This window comes from Coregonus lavaretus, assembly GCF_964263955.1.
Source record: "Coregonus lavaretus genome assembly, chromosome: 2".
Classification (NCBI taxonomy): domain Eukaryota; kingdom Metazoa; phylum Chordata; class Actinopteri; order Salmoniformes; family Salmonidae; genus Coregonus; species Coregonus lavaretus.
Genome location: NC_139989.1, coordinates 48,737,067 through 48,759,530, shown reverse-complemented (window position 1 = coordinate 48,759,530; position 22,464 = coordinate 48,737,067). Strand labels below are relative to the sequence as shown.

Sequence of the window (22,464 nt, the reverse complement as noted above, 5' to 3'; positions counted from 1 at the left end):
CCTCCAAATAAATACGCAGCAGCGTTCCTCATCAACCTCATTCAACGAGGAGGAGCAAGGGACAACAGCTCGTGCGAACAAATGGTATGTGCTAAGGAAATCGTCATAAATTTGGAAAGCTATATTTCAGTTTTTTAAGAAAAACTCGACATATAGCGAGCAGGGTGTTTAAGTACGATACTTTTAATCAAAAACTTTACGCGGGTGTTGACCTTTCACCCTCATTTTCTGATAGTACCGTTGCGTGTTTGTTAGCTAGGCTAGCTAAGCTATCTGCAACATGAGTTATGGTAGGCCCCCGCCCGATGTTGAGGGCATGACTTCTCTTAAAGTGGATAATCTGACGTACCGAACTTCACCTGAGACCCTTCGCCGTGTCTTCGAAAAGTATGGTAGGGTAGGAGATGTTTACATCCCCCGAGATCGTTATACGAAAGAGAGCAGAGGGTTCTCCTTTGTGCGATTCCATGACAAGCGGGACGCAGAGGATGCGATGGACGCAATGGATGGTGCGGTGCTCGATGGGCGCGAGCTGAGAGTCCAGATGGCCCGCTATGGTCGTCCCCCAGATTCTCACCATGGAGGTGGTGGTGACCGTGGAGAGCGTGGTGACCGTCGGCGTGGAGGTGCTCCCCGGAGGTACGGGGGTGATGGCCGACGAAGTAGGAGGTAAGAGCTGAGCACATGGTTAAGTAGTTGCTCTAGCTCTCCTTCGATTGGGTCGTTTTTCATTGTTAGATATGTAGTAATTATTTACAGTGAAATTTACGTTTACTTGGCTAACGTTAGCTATGACGCATAATGTTTGTGTAGGAACTTGAATGTTGTAACGCTACCTTATGGCCCTTGTATCGATTATGTAGCGTCAAACAGCCACCATTACATGCATGGTTCATTGACCTGATAATTTAGCAGCGTTTTGAGGGTGCTGTGGCCTTACGTTTACCACTGTTTTAGATGGGCGATAACTCAACACACCGAACTTACTCTAGTTTTCCCCCCAGTCCCAGGCGTCGGAGACGCAGCAGATCCCGGAGCAGAAGCCGATCTCGTTCCCGCAGCCGTTCCCGCAACAGCCGATCAAGGTCCCGTTCCTACTCTCGCTCCAAGTCCCGCTCCCCTAAGAGAGACAAGGCCAAGTCCCCATCCAGGTCCCGCTCCAGATCCAAATCCAAGACCCCTAAGTCAAAGTCCCGTTCCAGGAGCCACACCCCTGCAGAAAGAGGCTCACGGTCAAGATCCAAGAGCCAGCCCAAGTCACCTGGGGCGAATGGCGCTGAAACCCCATAGATGAGTGACAAAATGGTAAGTGTTGGGCAAGGAGATGGGAACACCGTAACACTACCTTTTTGTAAATTGTTTGAGGTGAAGTCTAGCGTTACAATTTAGTGTATGAATAGCATGGGGAGGGTCATGTGTGGGATGGATTTGCACTATCTCTCCCTTTTCAATGGTTATCTGTGGTTGAATAGAAGGGGGTTGGTTGTGGGATGTCTTGACCAAATGTGAGCTGCTTTAACACTGTCTTTTTCCACCTCAAAATGGTTATGCATATTACTGTAACACTGGGCATGGCAAAGCAGAATGGAAAACTGTCCCATATGGTCGTTGCCTTAAACTCACATTTGATGGATTTTTGGGACTATTCCTTTGTCACAATTTTACTCTGTCCTGCCCAATGTTCCAGTTCGTTATCAGTGTAGAGGTCCGTTCTTGACATGTACATCTGTGGTATTTGAAAATAATTTTTTACCATCAAAATAAAATGTTCAAAAAAAATCTGGAATTCTTTCCTCCAAGCTGCGGAATCCTGTTTGCAAAAGAGGAGTTTGAGGCAGTATGAGCAGTTAGTGAGCTGGGTGTGTGAGCTGTCCGGGCACCTGCTGCTGTGGGGGTTGCTATGGAGCAGGCCGGTTGCAGGTTGCAGGCCGGTTGCAGGTTGCAGTCAGTGTTGGGGTGGTGTTGAGGTACGTCTGCAGGACAATGGACAGAAGCCTTGCATTGTCCTCCAGGTCATGCTCTCGGCCTTTTGGGGGCAAATACTTGTGCTCAGGAGGGAACCAAGGTTTGTCTGACTCTGGTTTCTCATGACAAGATTTCTCATTTTGTGAAGCCTGGGCGTCTCTTGACGTTGGTTCCTTCCTTGAACCAAACAATTTCAACCATCAGAAATGGGTATTGGCATAGCTTTTGATTTGGCTAATTTTTTTCAAATGTAGACTAGTTACCTACTAATATGGGGGAAATGTGCTATTCACATGAAGTTGGCATTACATTGGCAGCTGATTATGCCATGCAAATGGCCTGGAGGTGTCTCCACGTCTATCTGGAGGGAGGGGTGGTCAAGTTAACAAGTCGTCGCCACTTCATTACTAGAGGTTTAAGACAAAATGTAGCGATTTGTTTTCCAACACCTGTTTCTTACAGCTTGTCTTTCAAACCTTTTTCAGATGAGACGCCAATGAGGACGTCAGACTGCGGACCCTGTCCATACAATGATTTCTGGTGTAAAAGGTTATTATTGTATCTTGACCGGAAGGTGTTTTTTTTTTTTGTTTTTGTATTTGTTTTTTGTTTGCCCAGACTTGTCTTTCAGTGTGCAATGTTTTAAATAAATACTTACTGTGCTTTTGAGGTAGGTGGGCAATACTGCTGGGATTTGAATTAGTTGGACTGCATGGCTATTTTCAGTATCTAAAACTGTCATAGTGAAGATTTGCTGGCCTAGCTTTTACAACTGTTATTTTGGGTTTCATGAGAACTGTTCAGGAAGATATGGGGTTAGTGAAAGGCCATTACAGAAGTTTAAATGGATAGGGCTTCCAAAAGCTTTTAGGATAAGTACGGAAAGAACCAAGCACAGATTTACTTGCAAGTGAACTTTGCGATGTAGGTTTATCTTTAATTTAATTGTGACTCTAATCTTCTCTCCTGTATTTTTTGTGCACTAGGCGCAGTTGTGTAGCAGTTGAGTATTGCTGGTTAGCTGTTAAGGTGGCGTGTTGCAGTGCTTGGCTGTTTCCAGTGTTCTCCGGGAATGCCCCTGTGGCTACAATGCTGTGATGGTGGCCAACTTAAATGGCTGCTACAAATTCACCATCGGTAGAATGCCTGTCTTGCTTTCAACACAAGTTTAAATGTTCTCTAATTCGGAGCACCAAGTATGGTATGCTAATTTTTGTTTGTTTCATTGTCAAACAGAACAGATGCATTCTGTCTTGCCCTTTTGTGCATTCCTTTTCCCCCTTGCAAGAGTATAAGTGTCCAATGTGAAAGCTAATAAAAATTATCTTCTAAAATGTTTGGCTTTCGTGTAATCAATTTCATTCTAAAACTTACTTTGACAACACTACTATACAACTTAGACTATTTTATAATGCATTGTGTTTTGAACCATTGATCTTGTATTGGGTCTTGATGACTATTTGGCGAATTTGAATATGCCTTGCTGGCAGTAACTGAAGGATACATTGACACCATTTTATGTCTTTATTGTCATTCAGCTTTCCTTGTCCTCAGTTATAATCATTTGTACAGCATGGCTTCCAGGAAGTGTTGACCCAGCTAGTTGGTCTTTGTTGGCGTGGAATTTCTCCAGTGGAATGTTGACACACTTCAAGTTCCATTTGTGCAGCAATGCCTCTATGGACCAGTCAGCACTGAAACATTAAGACAAATAATCAATTTGAGTAATGTTTACTTGACATTGACTGACAGCCACATACGGTCCTGAAAGGCATACCTTCTCTCTTGGTAAGTTGTCCAAAATTGGGCCACAGGGTTTTTCCTCAAGAGGAAGGAGATGGTCACCAGGGCATTTTCAAAATCTGAAAGTTGTAAATTCATAGTTGAGTTTCAGAACTATCTGCTCACATTTCCCAAATGAACTGGTCAGTCTGAACTCACCTTCAGGCTCATAGAAAACATCTGATCCCAAGATGATGTCTAATGGAGGGAGGAGCAGAAGGTCTGGGGAGACTTCTCCCCAGGTAATACCCACCACAAGCACATTGGGCAGTTCATTCACTTCACACGTGCGCCTACAGTTCTCCAGACACAGTGGAAGTTCTGCACTGTCTGACAAGATCACTTGTGCCCCACACTTTGCTGCCACCACACCAGGTAAACTCACGCCAGCCCCAAGCTGTGAACAAACAGCAGTGCATTCTGATTCAATAGTTTGTTTCAGAAACAAGTTACACATTCAGACGGTAAATATAAGTTAATTGGAGAGTACACTGAATAAAGGTTTGGTTCAGTAAATTACCTCTAGCACCGTTTTGTGGATCAGCTCTTCCCTATGTGTCCACACATATTGTGCTAATACCACTGCACAAGGCCAGACATACATCCCATATTGTGGATCAAGGACCTAGTACAGAGTGGAGAAACGACATGATTACAGTTCACATGAATGTCAAAACAACTTCCATTGATTCAGAAAAGTCTGGCTGGCAGGATAACTTCTGTACACCTCTCCAAGGAACTCGGCAGGCTTCAGGGTCAATTACTACAGTGCAGTTGTAGGCGAGCAATATTGTTATTTACAGCAACATCACTGGTTACACATGGAAAAAGTGTAGATTAGAAAGTGCGCAAAAACCTCAGGGATGGAAACATTCAGTGATTGCTTTGGGTCCTCGTATTCTTCGAACGTGAAGGACTTATGCAATATGTTGGACATCTCAGTTGCTCTGTTTTCCATTTTACCATCCCAATTGTGAGAGTTAGTAAATAAATTCAGTGCTAAAACAATACGTTTACTGTCATTAAATCCGTATTTCCCAAAAAACAGACATGCTTGCGTCTGTCTGCTGATGGACGGTGAAAACGTAGACGGTATACAGCCAATGACATGTGCTAATGACTCTGGTGGGAAGGCGTATTCCACATTTTATCCAATCGGTTTTCTCGGATGTATGACCCGCTCTTGTACGTGGCCAACGAACTTCTTACGGCTCTCTGGGTGGGCGGGTTTCAAATTGTAGATACCCCCGCGTTTGGTTGCAAGAGCATTGTTGTAGTTAGCTGCTTAGCTAATTTCATCCGAGCAGCTTCCTCGCTATTAAAAGTATGCTTAGAACAACATCTTAATTTTAAGGCCAACGTGTCGTGTTTCAGTAACACCAACAAAGTACTCGTATGAAGTTGCTTACCGTTTAAATTTAACTCCAGACCAGCCGCTACGCTAGCCACTCAACTAACGTTAGCTTCACCACTAGCTAGCAAGTCAAGCTAGCAAATGTGTTTGTCTACACACCCCAGTCTAGCGAGCTAGCTAACTCAAGACAACTCCCTAAATTTGGAGGAATGAACCATAAAAGTAAGAAGAGGATCAAAGAGGCGAAGCGGAGCGCCAGACCTGAGCTGAAGGACTCTTCAGACTGGACGAAACATGACTATTGCAAGAGTTTCGATGTGTCACACCGCTCAGTGAAGGTAAACTGTCGGTAGAACGCTATCCATGCTAGGCTAGTTAGCCATGTTAGTTCTGTCAACACGTTTCACATTACAAAACCAGTGCGGATGGTCACGTAGGCTACTGCTGCGCTTTCAGCGCACAGCGGTCTTCATTGGCGCAACTGTCAAATCTGTCACTCTGGACTCAAACTCTGTGTGCCACAGCCCATTCCATTAATACTTGACCTTATTAGTTTGACGGTGTCTAGTTACTTTGTTGTGAAATCGTGACAATATTGTTACATTTGTATTTCATTGAGGCCTACATGTGAAGATTAGCCAGTCACCACCAACAGGTAGCCAGCCTACTGACCCATGTGCTCAGACCCAATAGACAGCTGATGATGGCATTTTGTTTTAATCACAAGAGAGTTAAGAAGGGCTGCTCAGGCTGGCTAAGAATACCCATGACACTCAAAGCTTAGGTCAGGGTTCTTCAATTCCGGTCCTGGAGGGCCGAAACACTAATGTTTTTTATTTCTACCTGGTAGTTAATTGCACTCACCTGGTGTCCCAGGTCTGAATTAGCCCCTCCAGGACCGGAATTGAAGAACCCTGGCTTAGGTAGTTTTAAGAGATGTCATATAGGTCAACATCTCAACAGCATTTTTGTTTCATTCCCTCTCTTTTGGGGGTGTGCTTCTGAATTTAGCCTTTAAAAAATGTCGGACCCCATTATTCCATGTAAAAGGGGAACAAAAATGCCCATCACCTTTTGTATTCCCTTTGCCCCAGATCAGACTGTCAAATTGTCTTCCTCCGAGTCTACTCCTTAATGTTCCAGTTGGTGTCATTGCATTCAAAAACAGCCTGGCTCTCTACCTAAACAACAGTTGATATTTTATTGCGATGCAGTTTTGTAAAACACTCAACCTCAATCTGCGAGACCAATACTAGGCCCAATGACTGGCAAGCATTAAGTCAGAAATGACTAGTGTTCCCCTTGAATTCAGTACAAAGTAATTTGTATTGGTAGAATGGTTATTGAGAAAGTGTTGATTAAAGTAGGCGTACATTCATGAAATGTAGCCCTCAACTCTCTCTTTCACACAAACAGACCTTTTTATAATAATATAATATACCATTTGCGTATATAATCCCTTCTACCTCCTGGCACTGACATGTCTGCCGTATGCGTCTCACAGGACAATGTTGAGCGTGTGGACACCCTGCGTCTCAGCGCAGAGGAGTTCATCCAGCGTTTCGAGAGGCCCTACAAACCTGTGGTGCTGCTCAACTGTCAGGACACCTGGCCAGCCCGCGAGAAGTGGACCATGGAGCGCCTCAAACGTAAGTACCGCAACCAGAAGTTCAAGTGTGGTGAGGACAACGACGGTTACTCTGTGAAGATGAAGATGAAGTACTACGTGGAGTACCTGGAGTCCACACAGGACGACAGCCCACTCTACATCTTCGACAGCAGCTACGGCGAGCACGCCAAGCGCCGTAAGCTGCTGGAGGACTACCAGGTGCCAGTCTACTTTAGGGACGACCTCTTCCAGTTCGCCGGCGAGAAGCGCAGGCCTCCTTACAGGTAAGAGCGATCCTCAGTAACGTTAACTAAAATAGCTGCAATGTTATTGTATGTTCTGTGTAGTTTAACTAACTCTAGTAACACCTGTCCCTTTATTTTTATGTATTTTTTCACAGATGGTTTGTAATGGGTCCTGCCCGCTCTGGCACTGGCATCCACATTGACCCGCTGGGTACGAGTGCCTGGAATGCCCTGGTGCAGGGGCACAAGCGCTGGTGCTTGTTCCCCACCCACACGCCCCGGGAGCTGATCAAGGTGACCCGGGAGGACGGGGGCAACCAGCAGGATGAGGCCATCACCTGGTTCAGCGTGGTGTACCCACGCACCCAGCAGCCAACCTGGCCCGCTGAGTTCAGACCCCTGGAGATCCTGCAGGGACCAGGGGAGACTGTGTTTGTCCCTGGTCAGTGGGCTACTGCTGCCATTTTATAGACATGTCTGGTCTATCTTTCACTTTGAATACTCTTTGACTGGAGAGAGAGAAGTCGTTTTTGTCTTTCTTCAGCGATTTTGAATAATTTGTCAAGATCTGAAAAGGACAGGGGTCCTCAGTTTGTTAGGAAATATATTATGTAAAAGTAGGGCAGAACAGACTGTAAGTATGAAAGGTCTCCAGGCTCTGTTGTAGCCGGCCGCGACCGGGAGACCCATGGGGCGGCGCACAATTGGCCCAGCGTCGTCCAGGGTATGGGAGGGAATGGCCGGCAGGGATGTAGCTCAGTTGGTAGTGCATGGCGTTTGCAACGGCAGGGTTGTGGGTTCGATTCCCACGGGGGGCCAGTATGAATAAAAAATAAATAAATAAAAGAATAATGTAAGTCGCTCTGTCGCTCTGGATAAGAGCGTCTGCTAAATGACTAAAATGTAAATGTCTTTGGTGAGACGTGATATACCTATGTTACGTGCTGTGAATACATATATTATAGCTGTGTGTATATATTGAACAAAAATATAAACGCAACATGCAACAATTTCAAAGATTTTACTCAGATAGAGTTCATATAAGGAAATCAGTCAATTTAAATAAATTGATTAGGCCCTAATCTATGGATTTCACATGACTGGGAATACAGATATGCATCTGATGGTCACAGATACCTTAAAAAAAAAAAAGTAGGGGTGGGGATCAGAAAACCAGTCAGTATCTGGTGTGACCACCATTTGCCTCATGCAGCGCGACACATCTCCTTCGCATAGAGTTGATCAGGCTGTTGATTGTGGCCTGTGGAATGTCCCACTCCTCTTCAATAGCTGTGCGAAGTTGCTGGATATTGGCGGGAACTGGAACGCGCTGTTGTACACGTCGATCCAGAGCATCCCAAACATGCTCAATGGGTGACATGTTTGGTGAATATGCAGGCCATGGAAGAACTGGGACATTTTCAGCTTCCAGGAATTGTGTACAGATCCTTGCGACATGGGGTCGTGCATTAACATGCTGAAACATGAGGTGATGGTGGCGGATGAATGGCACAACAGTGGGCCTCAGGAGCTCGTTGTGTTATCTCTGTGTATTCTAATTGCATTTACATTTACGTCATTTAGCAGATGCTCTTATCCAGCGCGACTTACAAATAGGTGCATTCACCTTATAGCCAGTGGGATCACCACTTCACAATGTATTTTTTTTTGTTGTTGATTTTTTTTGGGGGGGGGGTTGGGGTAAGGGGGGGGTAGAAGGATTACTTTATCCTATCCCAGGTATTCCTTAAAGAGGTGGGGTTTCAAATGTCTCCGGAAGGTGGTGAGTGACTCCGCTGTCCTGGCGTCGTGAGGGAGCTTGTTCCACCATTGGGGTGCCAGAGCAGCGAACAGTTTTGACTGGGCTGAGCGGGAACTATGCTTCTGCAGAGGTAGGGGAGCCAGCAGGCCAGAGGTGGATGAACGCAATGCCCTCATTTGCAATGCCCTCGTTTGGGTGTAGGGACTGATCAGAGCCATTGATAAAATCTAATTGTGTTGGTTGTCCATAGCTTATGCCTGCCCATACCATAACACCACCGCCACAATGGGGCACTCTGTACACAATGTTGACATCAGCAAATAGCTCGCCCACACGACGCCATACACGTAGTCTGCAGTTGTGAGGCCGGTTGGACGTACTGCCAAATTCTCTAAAATGACGGAGGCGGCTTCTGGTAGAGAAATGAACATTCTGCAGTCAAACTGCACATTTTAGAGTGGCCTTTTATTGTCCCCAGCACAAGGTGCACCTGTGTAATGATCATGCGGTTTAATCAGCTTCTTGATATGCCACACCTGTCAGGTGGATGGATTATCTTGGCAAAGGAGAAATGCTCACTAACAGGGATGTAAACAAATGTGTGTGTGCAACATTTGAGGGAAATAAGCTTTTTGTGCTTAAGGAACCTTTCTGGGATCTTTTATTTCAGCTCATGAAACATGGGACCAACACTACATGTTGCGCTTATACACTGCTCAAAAAAATAAAGGGAACACTAAAATAACACATCCTAGATCTGAATGAATGAAATAATCTTATTAAATACTTTTTTCTTTACATAGTTGAATGTGCTGACAACAAAATCACACAAAAATTATCAATGGAAATCAAATGTATCAACCCATGGAGGTCTGGATTTGGAGTCACCCTCAAAATTAAAGTGGAAAACCACACTACAGGCTGATCCAACTTTGATGTAATGTCCTTAAAACAAGTCAAAATGAGGCTCAGTAGTGTGTGTGGCCTCCAGGTGCCTGTATGACCTCCCTACAACGCCTGGGCATGCTCCTGATGAGGTGGCGGATGGTCTCCTGAGGGATCTCCTCCCAGACCTGGACTAAAGCATCCGCCAACTCCTGGACAGTCTGTGGTGCAACGTGGCGTTGGTGGATGGAGCGAGACATGATGTGCTCAATTGGATTCAGGTCTGGGGAACGGGCGGGCCAGTCCATAGCATCAATGCCTTCCTCTTGCAGGAACTGCTGACACACTCCAGCCACATGAGGTCTATCATTGTCTTGCATTAGGAGGAACCCAGGGCCAACCGCACCAGCATATGGTCTCACAAGGGGTCTGAGGATCTCATCTTGGTACCTAATGGCAGTCAGGCTACCTCTGGCGAGCACATGGAGGGCTGTGCGGCCCCCCAAAGAAATGCCACCCCACACCATGACTGACCCACTGCCAAACCTGTCATGCTGGAGGATGTTGCAGGCAGCAGAACGTTCTCCACGGTGTCTCCAGACTCTGTCACGTCTGTCACGTGCTCAGTGTGAACCTGCTTTCATCTGTGAATAGCACAGGGCGCCAGTGGCGAATTTGCCAATCTTGGTGTTGTCTGGCAAATGCCAAACGTCCTGCACGGTGTTGGGCTGTAAGCACAACCCCCACCTGTGGACGTCGGGCCCTCATACCACCCTCATGGAGTCTGTTTCTGACCGTTTGAGCAGACACATGCACATTTGTGGCCATTTTGCAGGGCTCTGGCAGTGCTCCTCCTGCTCTTCCTTGCACAAAGGCGGAGGTAGCAGTCCTGCTGTTGGGTTGTTGCCCTCCTATGGCCTCCTCCACGTCTCCTGATGTACTGGCCTGTCTCCTGGTAGCGCCTCCATGCTCTGGACACTACGCTGACAGACACAGCAAACCTTCTTGCCACAGCTCGCATTAATGTGCCATCCTGGATGAGCTGCACTACCTGAGCCACTTGTGTGGGTTGTAGACTCCGTCTCATGCTACCACTAGAGTGAAAGCACCGCCAGCATTCAAAAGTGACCAAAACATCAGCCAGGAAGCATAGGAACTGAGAAGTGGTCTGTGGTCACCACCTGCAAAACCAGTCCTTTATTGGGGGTGTCTTTCTAATTGCCTATAATTTCCACCTGTTGTCTATCCCATTTGCACAACAGCATGTGAAATTTATTGTCAATCAGTGTTGCTTCCTAAGTGGACAGTTTGATTTCACAGAAGTGTGATTGACTTGGAGTTACATTGTGTTGTTTAAGTGTTCCCTTTATTTTTTTGAGCAGTGTATTTTTGTTCTCTCTCTCTCTCTCTCTATATATATATATATATATACACATACATACACAGTACGAGTTAAAAGTTTGGACACACCTACTCATTCAAGAGTTTTTCTTTATTTTTACTATTTTCTACATTGTAGAATAATAGTGAAGACATCAAAACTATGAAATAACACACATGGAATCATGTAGCAACCAAAAAAGTGTTAAACAAATCAAAATATAAATTATATTTGAGTTTCTTCAAAGTAGCCACCCTTTGCCTTGATGATAGCTTTGCACACTCTTGGCATTCTCTCAACCAGTTTCACCTGGAATGCTTTTTCAACAGTCTTGAAGGAGTTCCCACATATGCTGAGTACTTGTTGGCTGCTTTTCCTTCACTCTGCGGTCCAACTCATCCCAAACCATCTCATTTGGGTTGAGGTCGGGTGATTGTGGAGGCCAGGTCATCTGATGCAGCACTCCATTACTCTCCTCCTTGGTAAAGTAGCCCTTACACAGCCTGGAGGTGTGTTGGGTCATTGTCCTGTTGAAAAACAAATGATAGTCCCACTAAGCGCAAACCAGATGGGATGGCGTATCGCTGCAGAATGCTGTGGTAGCCATGCTGGTTAAGTGTGCCTTGAATTCTAAATAAATCACAGACAATGTCACCAGCAAAGCACCCCCACACCATCACACACCTCCTCCATGCTTCATGGTGGGAACCACACATGCGGAGATCATCCGTTCACCTACTCTGCATCTCACAAAGACACAGCGGTTGGAACCAAAAATCTCACATTTGGACTCATCAGACCAAAGGACAGATTTCCACCAGTCTAATGTCCATTGCTCGTGTTTCTTGGCCCAAGAAAGTCTCTACTTCTTATTGGTGTCCTTTAGTAGTGGTTTCTTTGCAGCAATTCGACCATGATGGCCTGATTCACACAGTCTCCTCTGAACAGTTGGTGTTGAGATGTGTCTGTTACTTGAACTCTGTGAAGCATTTATTTGGGCTGCAATTTCTGAGGCTGGTAACTCTAATGAACTTATCCTCTGCAGTTGAGGGAACTCTGGGTCTTCCTTTCCTGTGGCGGTCCTCATGAGAGCCAGTTTCATCATGGCGCTTGATGGTTTTTGCGACTGCACTTTAAAAAACGTTCAAAGTTCTTGACATTTTCCAGATTGACTGACCTTCATGTCTTAAAGTAATGATGGACTGTCGTTTCTCTTTGCTTATTTGAGCTGTTCTTGCCATAATACCAAATAGGGCTATCTTCTGTATACCACTCCTACCTTGTCACAACACAACTGATTGGCTCAAACGCTTTAAGAAGGAAAGAAATTCCACAAATTAACTTTTAAGAAGGCACACCTGTTAATTGAAATGCATCCCAGGTGGTTGAGAGAATGTCAACAGTGTGCAAAGCTGTCATCAAGGCAAAGGGTGGCTACTTTGAAGAATCTCAAATATAAAATATATTTTGATTTGTTTAACACTTTTTTGGTTACTACATGATTCCATATGTGTTATTTCATAGCTTTGATGTCTTCACTATTATTCTACAATGTAGAAAATAGTAAAAATAAAGGAAAACCCTTGAATGAGTAGGTGTGTCCAAACATTTGACTGGTATTGTGTGTGTGTGTGTGTGTGTGTGTGTATGTATGTGTATATACAGTGGGGGGGAAAAAGTATTTAGTCAGCCACCAATTGTGCAAGTTCTCCCACTTAAAAAGATGAGAGGCCTGTAATTTTCATCATAGGTACACGTCAACTATGACAGACGAATTGAGGGGAAAAAATCCAGAAAATCACATTGTAGGATTTTTAATGAATTTATTTGCAAATTATGGTGGAAAATAAGTATTTGGTCACCTACAAACAAGCAAGATTTCTGGCTCTCACAGACCTGTAACTTCTTCTTTAAGAGGCTCCTCTGTCCTCCACTTGTAACCTGTATTAATGGCACCTGTTTGAACTTGTTATCAGTATAAAAGACACCTGTCCACAACCTCAAACAGTCAAACTCCAAACTCCACTATGGCCAAGACCAAAGAGCTGTCAAAGGACACCAGAAACAAAATTGTAGACCTGCACCAGGCTGGGAAGACTGAATCTGCAATAGGTAAGCAGCTTGGTTTGAAGAAATCAACTGTGGGAGCAATTATTAGGAAATGGAAGACATACAAGACCACTGATAATCTCCCTCGATCTGGGGCTCCACGCAAGATCTCACCCCGTGGGGTCAAAATGATCACAAGAACGGTGAGCAAAAATCCCAGAACCACACGGGGGGACCTAGTGAATGACCTGCAGAGAGCTGGGACCAAAGTAACAAAGCCTACCATCAGTAACACACTACGCCGCCAGGGACTCAAATCCTGCAGTGCCAGACGTGTCCCCCTGCTTAAGCCAGTACATGTCCAGGCCCGTCTGAAGTTTGCTAGAGTGCATTTAGATGATCCAGAAGAGGATTGGGAGAATGTCATATGGTCAGATGAAACCAAAATAGAACTTTTTGGTAAAAACCCAACTCGTCGTGTTTGGAGGACAAAGAATGCTGAGTTGCATCCAAAGAACACCATACCTACTGTGAAGCATGGGGGTGGAAACATCATTCTTTGGGGCTGTTTTTCTGCAAAGGGACCAGGACGACTGATCCGTGTAAAGGAAAGAATGAATGGGGCCATGTATCGTGAGATTTTGAGTGAAAACCTCCTTCCATCAGCAAGGGCATTGAAGATGAAACGTGGCTGGGTCTTTCAGCATGACAATGATCCCAAACACACCGCCCGGGCAACGAAGGAGTGGCTTCGTAAGAAGCATTTCAAGGTCCTGGAGTGGCCTAGCCAGTCTCCAGATCTCAACCCCATAGAAAATCTTTGGAGGGAGTTGAAAGTCTGTGTTGCCCAGCGACAGCCCCAAAACATCACTGCTCTAGAGGAGATCTGCATGGAGGAATGGGCCAAAATACCAGCAACAGTGTGTGAAAACCTTGTGAAGATTTACAGAAAACGTTTGACCTGTGTCATTGCCAACAAAGGGTATATAACAACGTATTGAGAAACTTTTGTTATTGACCAAATACTTACTTTCCACCATAATTTGCAAATAAATTCATTAAAAATCCTACAATGTGATTTTCTGGAATTTATTTTCTCATTTTGTCTGTCATAGTTGACGTGTACCTATGATGAAAATTACAGGCCTCTCTCATCTTTTTAAGTGGGAGAACTTGCACAATTGGTGGCTGACTAAATACTTTTTTCCCCCACTGTATATGTGTGTATGACACACACTCACTGGCCAGTTTATTAAGTACACCCATCTAGTACTGCGTCGGACCCCCCTTTGATTCCAGAAAAGCCTGAATTCTTCGGAGCGTGGATTCTACAAGGTGTCGGAAACATTAGTTGCGCAATTTATACCATAAAGGTCTTGTAAACGAATAACCAAGATTTGCATCAAAATGTCCTCGGACAGAGTATGTTTTCTGCAATGTGAGAAGGTCAGATGGTGTACTTTTGTACTTGGCCATTCTGTGTTTTCTTTTCTGTGGTTTGGTGATCCTAAACCTAATCCTGGGTATCTCTGTTGCTTGTTCTCTAGGAGGCTGGTGGCATGTGGTTCTCAACATGGACACCACCATCGCTATCACTCAGAACTTTGCCAGCACCACCAACTTCCCCATCGTGTGGCATAAAACTGTGCGGGGCCGGCCCAAACTATCCAGAAAGTGGTATCGGTAAGCACTCCGAACAGAACCCCCACAGCTATAGGAACATAAGTATTTCGTCAAAGAAGAAACATTAAAATATTTTGTCTGTCGGGAGGCTGTGGAATATGAGGAACAATTCTGTACACTGGGTTTTGCGTCACTGTTTATTTGGACCAATTATGATTTAGCAGAGGTGAACTGTCACCTGGCATCTTTAGAATTTTGGAGGGGGGGGGGTTCGTTTGGCCCATAGACGGCCGAGATAATTACAGAGGAGGGGGTGTGAACGTCTAGTGCCCCCAAACTCGTTTTTCAGGGACTGATTTAGACCCCCCCCAGCCTAACCCCAGATCCACTAACTTCCACTAGGAGGGTGTTTATTTTCATACATAAAATCTCTCTCAGTATCCTGAAGCAGGAGAGGCCAGACATGGCTGCCCTAGCAGACAAAGTGGACCTCCAGGAATCGACTGGCATCGCCTCGGACAGCTCCAGTGACTCTTCCTCCTCCTCCTCTTCCTCCAGCTCCTCTGATTCAGACTCAGAGGTACATCCTATTTCCTCGAAACACACACAGTGTGGTATTCACACATGAATATACAGTAGCCCTCTACTCTAGGGACCCCTGAGCTGGGTGTAAGGTAGAACTATAAGATGGATAGCAGCAGTCACCTGTTCACATGCGGGCAGATGGCCACGGGTCAGTCTTGGGTTTCTGGAGCTGGCGGAACTGGTGTTGAATATCTCCCGGTCTTTTGAGCAGAGGCCTGCTTGGTGGACAGCATGTCCCTCCAGTTACATATACATGCATATCAGGTTGGGTTGGGCTGTTGGGTGTAGGTTGGGGGTTACTCTTGTGTAGTGGTTGGTAGGCCCTGCCTTCCCCTGGATAGAATATTCTGTTCTGCTGACTTAGGTGTTCCACTGAACAAGAACACTACTGCCATCAGATGATTGTCTGTATATAGCATGTAAATTGGTAACAGGTGTTTGTGAGTAAACAATGTGTATGAGGGACAGTGACACCTAGTCCTCCTATTATGTAAATGGAATGAAATAGATGTGTAGTATGTTATATGGAGAGATGTAACCAAGGCCTTTCTGGTTTGCCCCTCTCTCCCTGCAGGCTGAGTCGGGCTCGGAGGGGGACGCCATGTCTCACCGGCGGAAGAAGAGGAGGACGTGCGGCATGATGTCCAACGGAGACAGCAGCACCAAGGACGACTGTGTCAGCAAAGAGCGCAGCTCCTCCCGGTGACCCCCTCGCTCCGCCCCTGCTTCTCCATAAGGCCACACCCAGGGGGACTCTCACACGCCGAGCGGCCATTTTGTTTGTTTTCATTTGTGTGTCTCCAAAGGAGATTATGATGGCCCTCTGTCTGTTGGATAGATAAGAGGGCTGCCTCAGAGACCCAGCCTAACCCTAGGCTGTGATAAAGGAGATTCCCCCTGAGGCGTGGACCTGCTGGAGATCTATCTGCCACCGCTCAGCTTCTAGTCAAACGTCAATCTATATTGCTGTTGCTTGTAGGGGGTGGGAAGAGCAGTATTTCAGTGAGAGGGAGGGGTGGGCTGTTGTCCTGTTGTACACCAGGTACTGGGGCTGAGGCAGGGAGCCTATCAGGCTGGCCTGTCTCTACAGTGCCATGGTCTTATGTTGCTCAGTTGGGAAATGTTTTCTATTCACAGTGAGATGATGGATGGATGAATAGGTGTGTTTTGGATTTACTTTACTTTGCAGTACATGGGATGCCAGTTGAGTTTTATCATGGCAGATTTGACCATATTTAGATATTAAAGTGTACTGTGAGAGTTCTGTAAGTCGATACTGTATGAAAGGGTAAGGGTAGAGGAACGATGCTGCTTTGAAGCCACTGATTATATTTTTTCTTGGTTAATTTGATAATATTTCTGCTTTCATCCTCTGGGCTTCTTTTGCTAGTAACAGTTGAACTCGTATGCGTATGTGCTGCAATCAAAACAGTTAATTCAGTTACAGTTAATTAAATTAAATAGTTAGCAAATCAACAGTCCCAAATCCAGTCAAGACCATTTAACAGAGCTAGAAAGCAATGAAAAGATTGCATAGTGACATTTCTCTTTCATATCATTTTTATTTAGCTGCTCTTGGCATCTGTAGTGCAGACTAATGCACATGTCTAGTGAAACAGCTTTTTCAAGACTTAGCCCAAGTCATCCAGCAACAACTATAAAGGCCAAGGGTTCCCCCCTGACTTAGATTTAGCCGGTTCAGCTTGACATTCAAAAGCTTGACCTTTTAGGTGAAATTGCCTGTACTACACTCCCTTAGCTACAGTTTGGGTAAGATTAATCACTCTCAGGTGCCACAAATGAATGTTGGGCTATGAACAACAATAAAATTCCACCAAAAAGAAACACCCTTTTTTGCAATATTGGCTGGTTATGATTGGTTTTTACTGTAATGTTTCTGTGAATTTAATTACGTATGGGTTACTCACATATTTGGCACACACTTTCACATTTTTATGAAAACAATTGGAGTTATTTAATAGTGGTGCCTCTCGTGTAAAAGTGTGCCATTTGCTGCTATATTAATCAACATTTTAAGATTAATGAAATAAAACGATTCAATTTATTTGACATTACACAGCTATACTGTAGATCAGGGGTGTCAAACCTTTTTTTTTTCTTTCATGAATCTTTCCGGAGAAGAACGATCTCAATTGACATGACTAAAACCAAATCGAAACTGTGTAGAAATGATAATGGACATACTTTTATAGTCTCTTCACCCTGTCCAGCTTGCTAACAGTCATCGAAACGAAAGCTAGACAGTCAGGGAGCATCGAAAATTCGATGGATAGAGAACTATTTTTTGCCAATTTTGACAGCGAGGAATATAACCAATACAAGTGGACCTAAATGAAGACCGAATGTAGCCCTAAGGGCCAAAATGAGTATAACACCCCTGTTGTAGATGCTGGTTTCCCAGAGCCAGATCAAGACTATTCCTTGTCTAAAAAGCACTTTCAAAGAAGTCTCTATCACGGATGCCTTTTAGTCCAGAATTAGAATTAACCTCTTTCTGGGAAACGAGCCCTAGGTGTTTGATCTTGTGTTCTGATTCCAAGCCACCGTTTTTAATTCTCCATCGCATACAGAAGGGGGCACCAATGCCAGAGCTCTCACACTAGCTTGGCACCAGTGTGTGTGGTTTACAGTCCAGAAGAAACGGTTGTGTCGAAGGTAGAAATGAGGGCTGGCACAGGGAAAAGTGTAAACATATTGTAGGCCTTGTAGTTGCACATCTTGATCTTATTTCTCTGTGTAGTGCAACTAAGGGGGTTTGAAACATTGCAAATACATTTTATGTGAGGGGATAGGTCGATATTTTGGACAGACTAAATTCATGGTTCTATCCATGTGGCTTCTAGATTATGTGGCTTAAGCTGCTCTACAATGATTCAACTGCTTTGTATTTCGTTAGTGTAAATTCAAACAAAAGCAACTAGCTAATTAATACATTACTGTTATTCAGCAAATAGAAGTTAATGGGTTGAATGCAGATTCTGCTTGTATAACTTTGTTCTGTGGAGTTCTGTGTTTTTTTGTGCTTTAAAACTGTGGCGTTGTCATCTAAAATGATTGAAAGTACTTTGAAATATGTGAATTGCTGTATGTCTGTGCAGTAGGTGTTTTCCACTGTCTTTAGACAAAAGTGCCTATATGCACCAATTGATACTGTCATTGGCCTGCAGATGAGAGGTTGTGTTGCTACTTGTGGTCAATGCGTCTGGTGTTTGTGCTGTTTTTAACCCATTAGGTGCTCACCTCATGTCAAGCATTTAGCACTATTACGGTCCCTGGGGTCGGTCACGTAGTGCCTTGGATCCGATGGGGGAATGGTGTGAAAACCAGGAGCCTACATGGGTACATCTCAGTGGTCTAATGTGGCTTCCTTTGGTTGACCTCCTCCCTTCAGCCGCACTGATCTAAATCTACAGGACTGGAAAAAGGAAGCCCTCTATTAGGGTTCTGCCATATTGCTTTCACTTATCCTGTCTGTCCAGATCAGGGCAGATGAAGGAGAATGATGAGAGGAAGCCATTTTAAGAGATTTAGATGTACACCCAGACATACCTTGACGTTAGACATACCTTGACGTTAACCAGATCAAAGTTAATAAATTAATGTTGATGAGTTAATAAATACTTTTTTTATGCAGTAACGTGTTGGTATGTTTCATTCTACATATCCATAGTTTCATCAGAATCCCCTTACAGATTGTTCATAGGTTTTCAACTAAATCAATAAATTGTTCAGCTAACTATCCAAAACCCTTGGCCTAACCAAGGGTTAGTTAGTAATTACACTTTGGATTGTGTATTAATACACCCAGTCAATACAAATATACTGTACAGGTGTCCTTCCTAATTGAGAGGAAGGAGAGGAAGGAAACCGCTCAGGGATTTCGCCATGAGGCCAATGGTGACTTTAAACCCCCTAGAGTCTATTGCCGCACCGGTGCTTCAATCTAAATTACATAATACAGAAATCCCCATCAAATTCCGTCAGGTTTAGCTAGAGATATGTTTTTTTGCATAGGCTGCGTCTCAATCCACCGCATCTGCCTATGTGGCCCTGCATCTGCGGTTGAAAGTGTCAGAGCTACAGCGCAGTTCATCAGACCAGAAAACGTCTGTAGCATCTGAACGGTTTGGCCTACAACCAATGTTCCCTCTAATTGTTTTCGGTACTGAGAAAATGTCAGGTCTGCTGAGTGCAAACTTGAACATTGTGAAAGTTCTGTGCAACTTCTGGCGTTCTGTACCCGCTTTAAGTTTCAGTTTTAACAGTGGTCAAGTAAGCTACTGTGGCTATTTGATCATAATGTAGGCCTACCAGAGTGGCCTACCATCAGAAACAATGGAGAAAATGCATCCCATAACATTTTAACATGGAAATAGCTGTTCTATCGTTCAGCCTACAGTAGCAGCCAATGTGTGGTGTTCATTGTAGGCCTACATTCCATTAGACTTTTGGAGGAAAAAAACATGCAGGGCTTGACATTAATCTGTTTCTCCACTTGTCCTTCAGACAAGGAGGTGACTGAAAATGTTGTTGTGTTGTTTGATGCAAGGAACCACTTTACAAAATAAAATTATTCCCATACCGGGGAATCAGACAAATTATGCTACCCTCTGCCTATTGGCTACTTAGTTTATTCAAGACTGTCTGAAAATACAACACTGCCCCTTTAAGACAAAAAAAAAGCTATTTACTTGACTCACTTTTCAAAGATGTCTAGAAATGCACACGTTTTGTGCTCTTGTAGGAAGCAATCACTCCCCCATTTCTTACTACAAATGATCTATAACTGGGCTAATAACTCACTATCAAAGGATATGAACAAATGTGCAGACGTGGCTACATGTAGCTCTCGCTTTGATCTCAAAACAAGCACATCTACTCATGACTGCTCATGCTGTAAACACAGTCCAGTTCAAAGTGAATGGCACAGATCCATATATGGCAATGGTTGATTTGCATATAGGCCTACTTTGCCTCTGATTGATTATGGCACACTGGTCTTTGTAGAGTATGTGCCTGAGTCGTGCCTGTCAATGCAATAGAATCCTACTACGATGCATTCTTCCTACAACAAAATCTCTTGCATAGTTCGTTTTGTTTCAGTATGTTGCATTGAAAGTGGTTAATATTGTGTTGATTCGATCACAATTCTAACAGTAAAGGGAAACGTTGATAGTGTTAACTCTCATGTTTCTCTGCGCGGAGGGGCAGTCTCGGGGGAGCTGCGCGCCCCTGCACACACGCAGCTTAGAGGGAACATTGCCCACAAGTGTCACGGGACTCATCTAAAGGTAACCCATACAAATGAATGGAAGTATGGAGGTAGTTTTGTGCCAACAAAAATAAAGGGTTAAATATGTGTCCAAAAAAACACAAATATTTCCTGAGCTTTCTTATGTCTCTTAGATATAGGACAGACAGTTAAAAACCTTATTGCTTATTATTTATTTTTTTGACATTTATGAATGTGTTATTCAATGTGTTTTTATGGGCTATAAGTAGTAAAGATCCTAGAGGAAAACCTGTCTCAATCTGCTTTCCACCAGACACTGGGAGATGAATTCACCTTTCAGCAGGACAATAACCTAAAACATAAGGCCAAATATACACTGGAGTTGCTTATAAAGAAGACAGTGAATGTTCCTGAGTGGCGGAGTTACAGTTTTGACTTAAATCTACTTGAAAATCTATGGCAAGACCTGAAAATGGTTGTCTAGCAATGATCAACAACCAATTTGACAGAGCTTGAATACTTTTGAAAAGAATAATGGGCAAAAATGTTGCACAATCCAGGTGTGGAAAGCTCTTATGTTTCAAATGTGTGCCGTCCATTATGTAATATGTATTTCAAAAATATTGTCAAGTTATGAATTGTATTAATTATTATACTGTATTGAAACTAAAACAAACAACAAAAAAGCAATAAGATATGATGCAAAACAACTTGTTTGTATCTCATAAATGAGATAAGAAACAGAAAGTAATTTATTTTAAGCTGATCTTAAAAAAGAAAGCAAGAAAAAAGAAAGCTCTTAGAGACTTACCCAGAAAGACTCACAGCTGTTGAATTGAGGCTGTAACACAACAAAATGTGGAATAAGTCAAAGGGTATGAATACTTTCTGAAGGCACTTTAAAGTAGGCAGACTCCTCAAGCTTGGCAGTTCTTTAGGAATGGCGCGTACCTCTGCCCAGGCGTTGCTGACGACGCATGCCAGATCTTACAACACCTGGTTAGGTATTTTACCTATCAGCTGGGTCATTCCTACATGTGGTGCCTTTTGGACCTCATAACTTTTGGAATAAAAATAAAATAAACGTATTCTATCAGAAAAAGGAAATGTTTAACTTTTAGAAAAACATATTGGTCAAGCTCAGGCACTTAATTTATTTTGGGTGCATTTTCCAACCTGTTAGGTGCATAATCCTAAAAGGGTGGAAATTTGGAGCCTAAATTAACCATAGCTCTGCGAGTGAGCAAGATTGAGCTAGCATAATGGTGACCACTTGAACAGGATTTTAACTTCTCTATCAAACATATTTTTACATTTAGAAATGTTACTTTTCTCTATAATTTAGCCTAACAGGGTGGACATGTATGAGTGGGACATACAGACTAACAACATGAAATGTGGAAAAATATATGTTTATATTTATTTAGCTTTGCACCATTGTTTTCCCACCAAAGACATGATGACACTTCCTGAATGTGGTGTCATTGTAGGAAGGGGTTGCTTTGTTAAATGGAGAATTACAACAAACTAACAGGGTGGAAGGTAATATCAGGGACACACAGAAAATCTTAAATAAAAAAATTATAAATGCAATAATCATGAACAATTTTTTATTGATGAGAGAGAATTTAACTAGGACTATAAAATAATGAAGAAAGATTTTAAATATGTTATGGCTTAGACTGTATTTTTCGTGGAACTTGATGAATAACACCAGGTGTCATGGCAAAAACGCTTACCTCCACTGAAACAAAGTGTTCAAAATGCATAACATTCCCTTTCAATATCCATATTTTTGTGTTTTTAAGGTAAATGACACCTGACCTTATATTTAAAGCCTTTTGGAATCCACATTTTACACTAAATAAAAAGTTATATTTCCTGGGGACAGAAAAAGAAGGCACTGCAATGTAGGAATGACCCAGCTAATCAAATCATATGAAAATTGCTATGTTCAAAGAACTGGAAAC

The 22,464-nt window shown here is 43.6% G+C and overlaps 3 protein-coding genes across 13 annotated transcripts; 2 read left to right on the top strand and 1 right to left on the bottom strand.

Annotated features, from left to right (window-relative positions):
* Window positions 1-36: 36 nt before the first annotated feature.
* Window positions 37-3,301, top strand: LOC311105378 (serine/arginine-rich splicing factor 2-like). 8 transcript variants are annotated; one of them, XR_014610248.1, is made up of 5 exons: window positions 40-639; window positions 1,005-1,305; window positions 1,801-1,967; window positions 2,451-2,514; window positions 2,952-3,301. XR_014610248.1 is itself a non-coding variant. In XM_084147517.1 (3 exons), exons 1-2 carry the CDS (start codon window positions 281-283, stop codon window positions 1,288-1,290), a joined length of 645 nt encoding a protein of 214 aa, XP_084003643.1. In that variant the 5' UTR covers window positions 37-280; the 3' UTR covers window positions 1,291-1,305; window positions 2,451-3,301. The 8 variants fall into 8 exon arrangements, 2 of the variants coding, with proteins under 2 accessions (XP_084003643.1, XP_084003642.1); XR_014610251.1 differs by having other exon boundaries at window positions 40-669; XR_014610247.1 differs by lacking the exon at window positions 1,801-1,967.
* Window positions 3,302-3,474: 173 nt separating this feature from the next.
* On the bottom strand, window positions 3,475-5,439 carry mettl23 (methyltransferase 23, arginine). Of its 4 annotated transcripts, none has more exons than XM_084146637.1 (5): window positions 5,363-5,439; window positions 4,268-4,372; window positions 3,907-4,144; window positions 3,743-3,827; window positions 3,475-3,659 (listed from the first exon to the last, which is right to left on the bottom strand). In XM_084146637.1, the coding sequence occupies exons 2-5, from the start codon at window positions 4,349-4,351 to the stop codon at window positions 3,500-3,502; spliced, it is 567 nt and encodes a 188-aa protein (XP_084002763.1). In that variant the 5' UTR covers window positions 4,352-4,372; window positions 5,363-5,439; the 3' UTR covers window positions 3,475-3,499. The 4 variants fall into 4 exon arrangements, with proteins under 4 accessions (XP_084002763.1, XP_084002764.1, XP_084002762.1 ...); XM_084146638.1 differs by lacking the exon at window positions 5,363-5,439 and adding an exon at window positions 5,157-5,235; XM_084146636.1 differs by lacking the exon at window positions 5,363-5,439 and adding an exon at window positions 4,604-4,803.
* On the top strand, window positions 5,003-17,102 carry jmjd6 (jumonji domain containing 6, arginine demethylase and lysine hydroxylase). Its single transcript, XM_084146625.1, has 6 exons — window positions 5,003-5,439; window positions 6,606-6,994; window positions 7,111-7,397; window positions 14,580-14,715; window positions 15,094-15,235; window positions 15,815-17,102. The coding sequence occupies exons 1-6, from the start codon at window positions 5,311-5,313 to the stop codon at window positions 15,944-15,946; spliced, it is 1,215 nt and encodes a 404-aa protein (XP_084002751.1). The 5' UTR covers window positions 5,003-5,310; the 3' UTR covers window positions 15,947-17,102.
* Window positions 17,103-22,464: the final 5,362 nt, after the last annotated feature.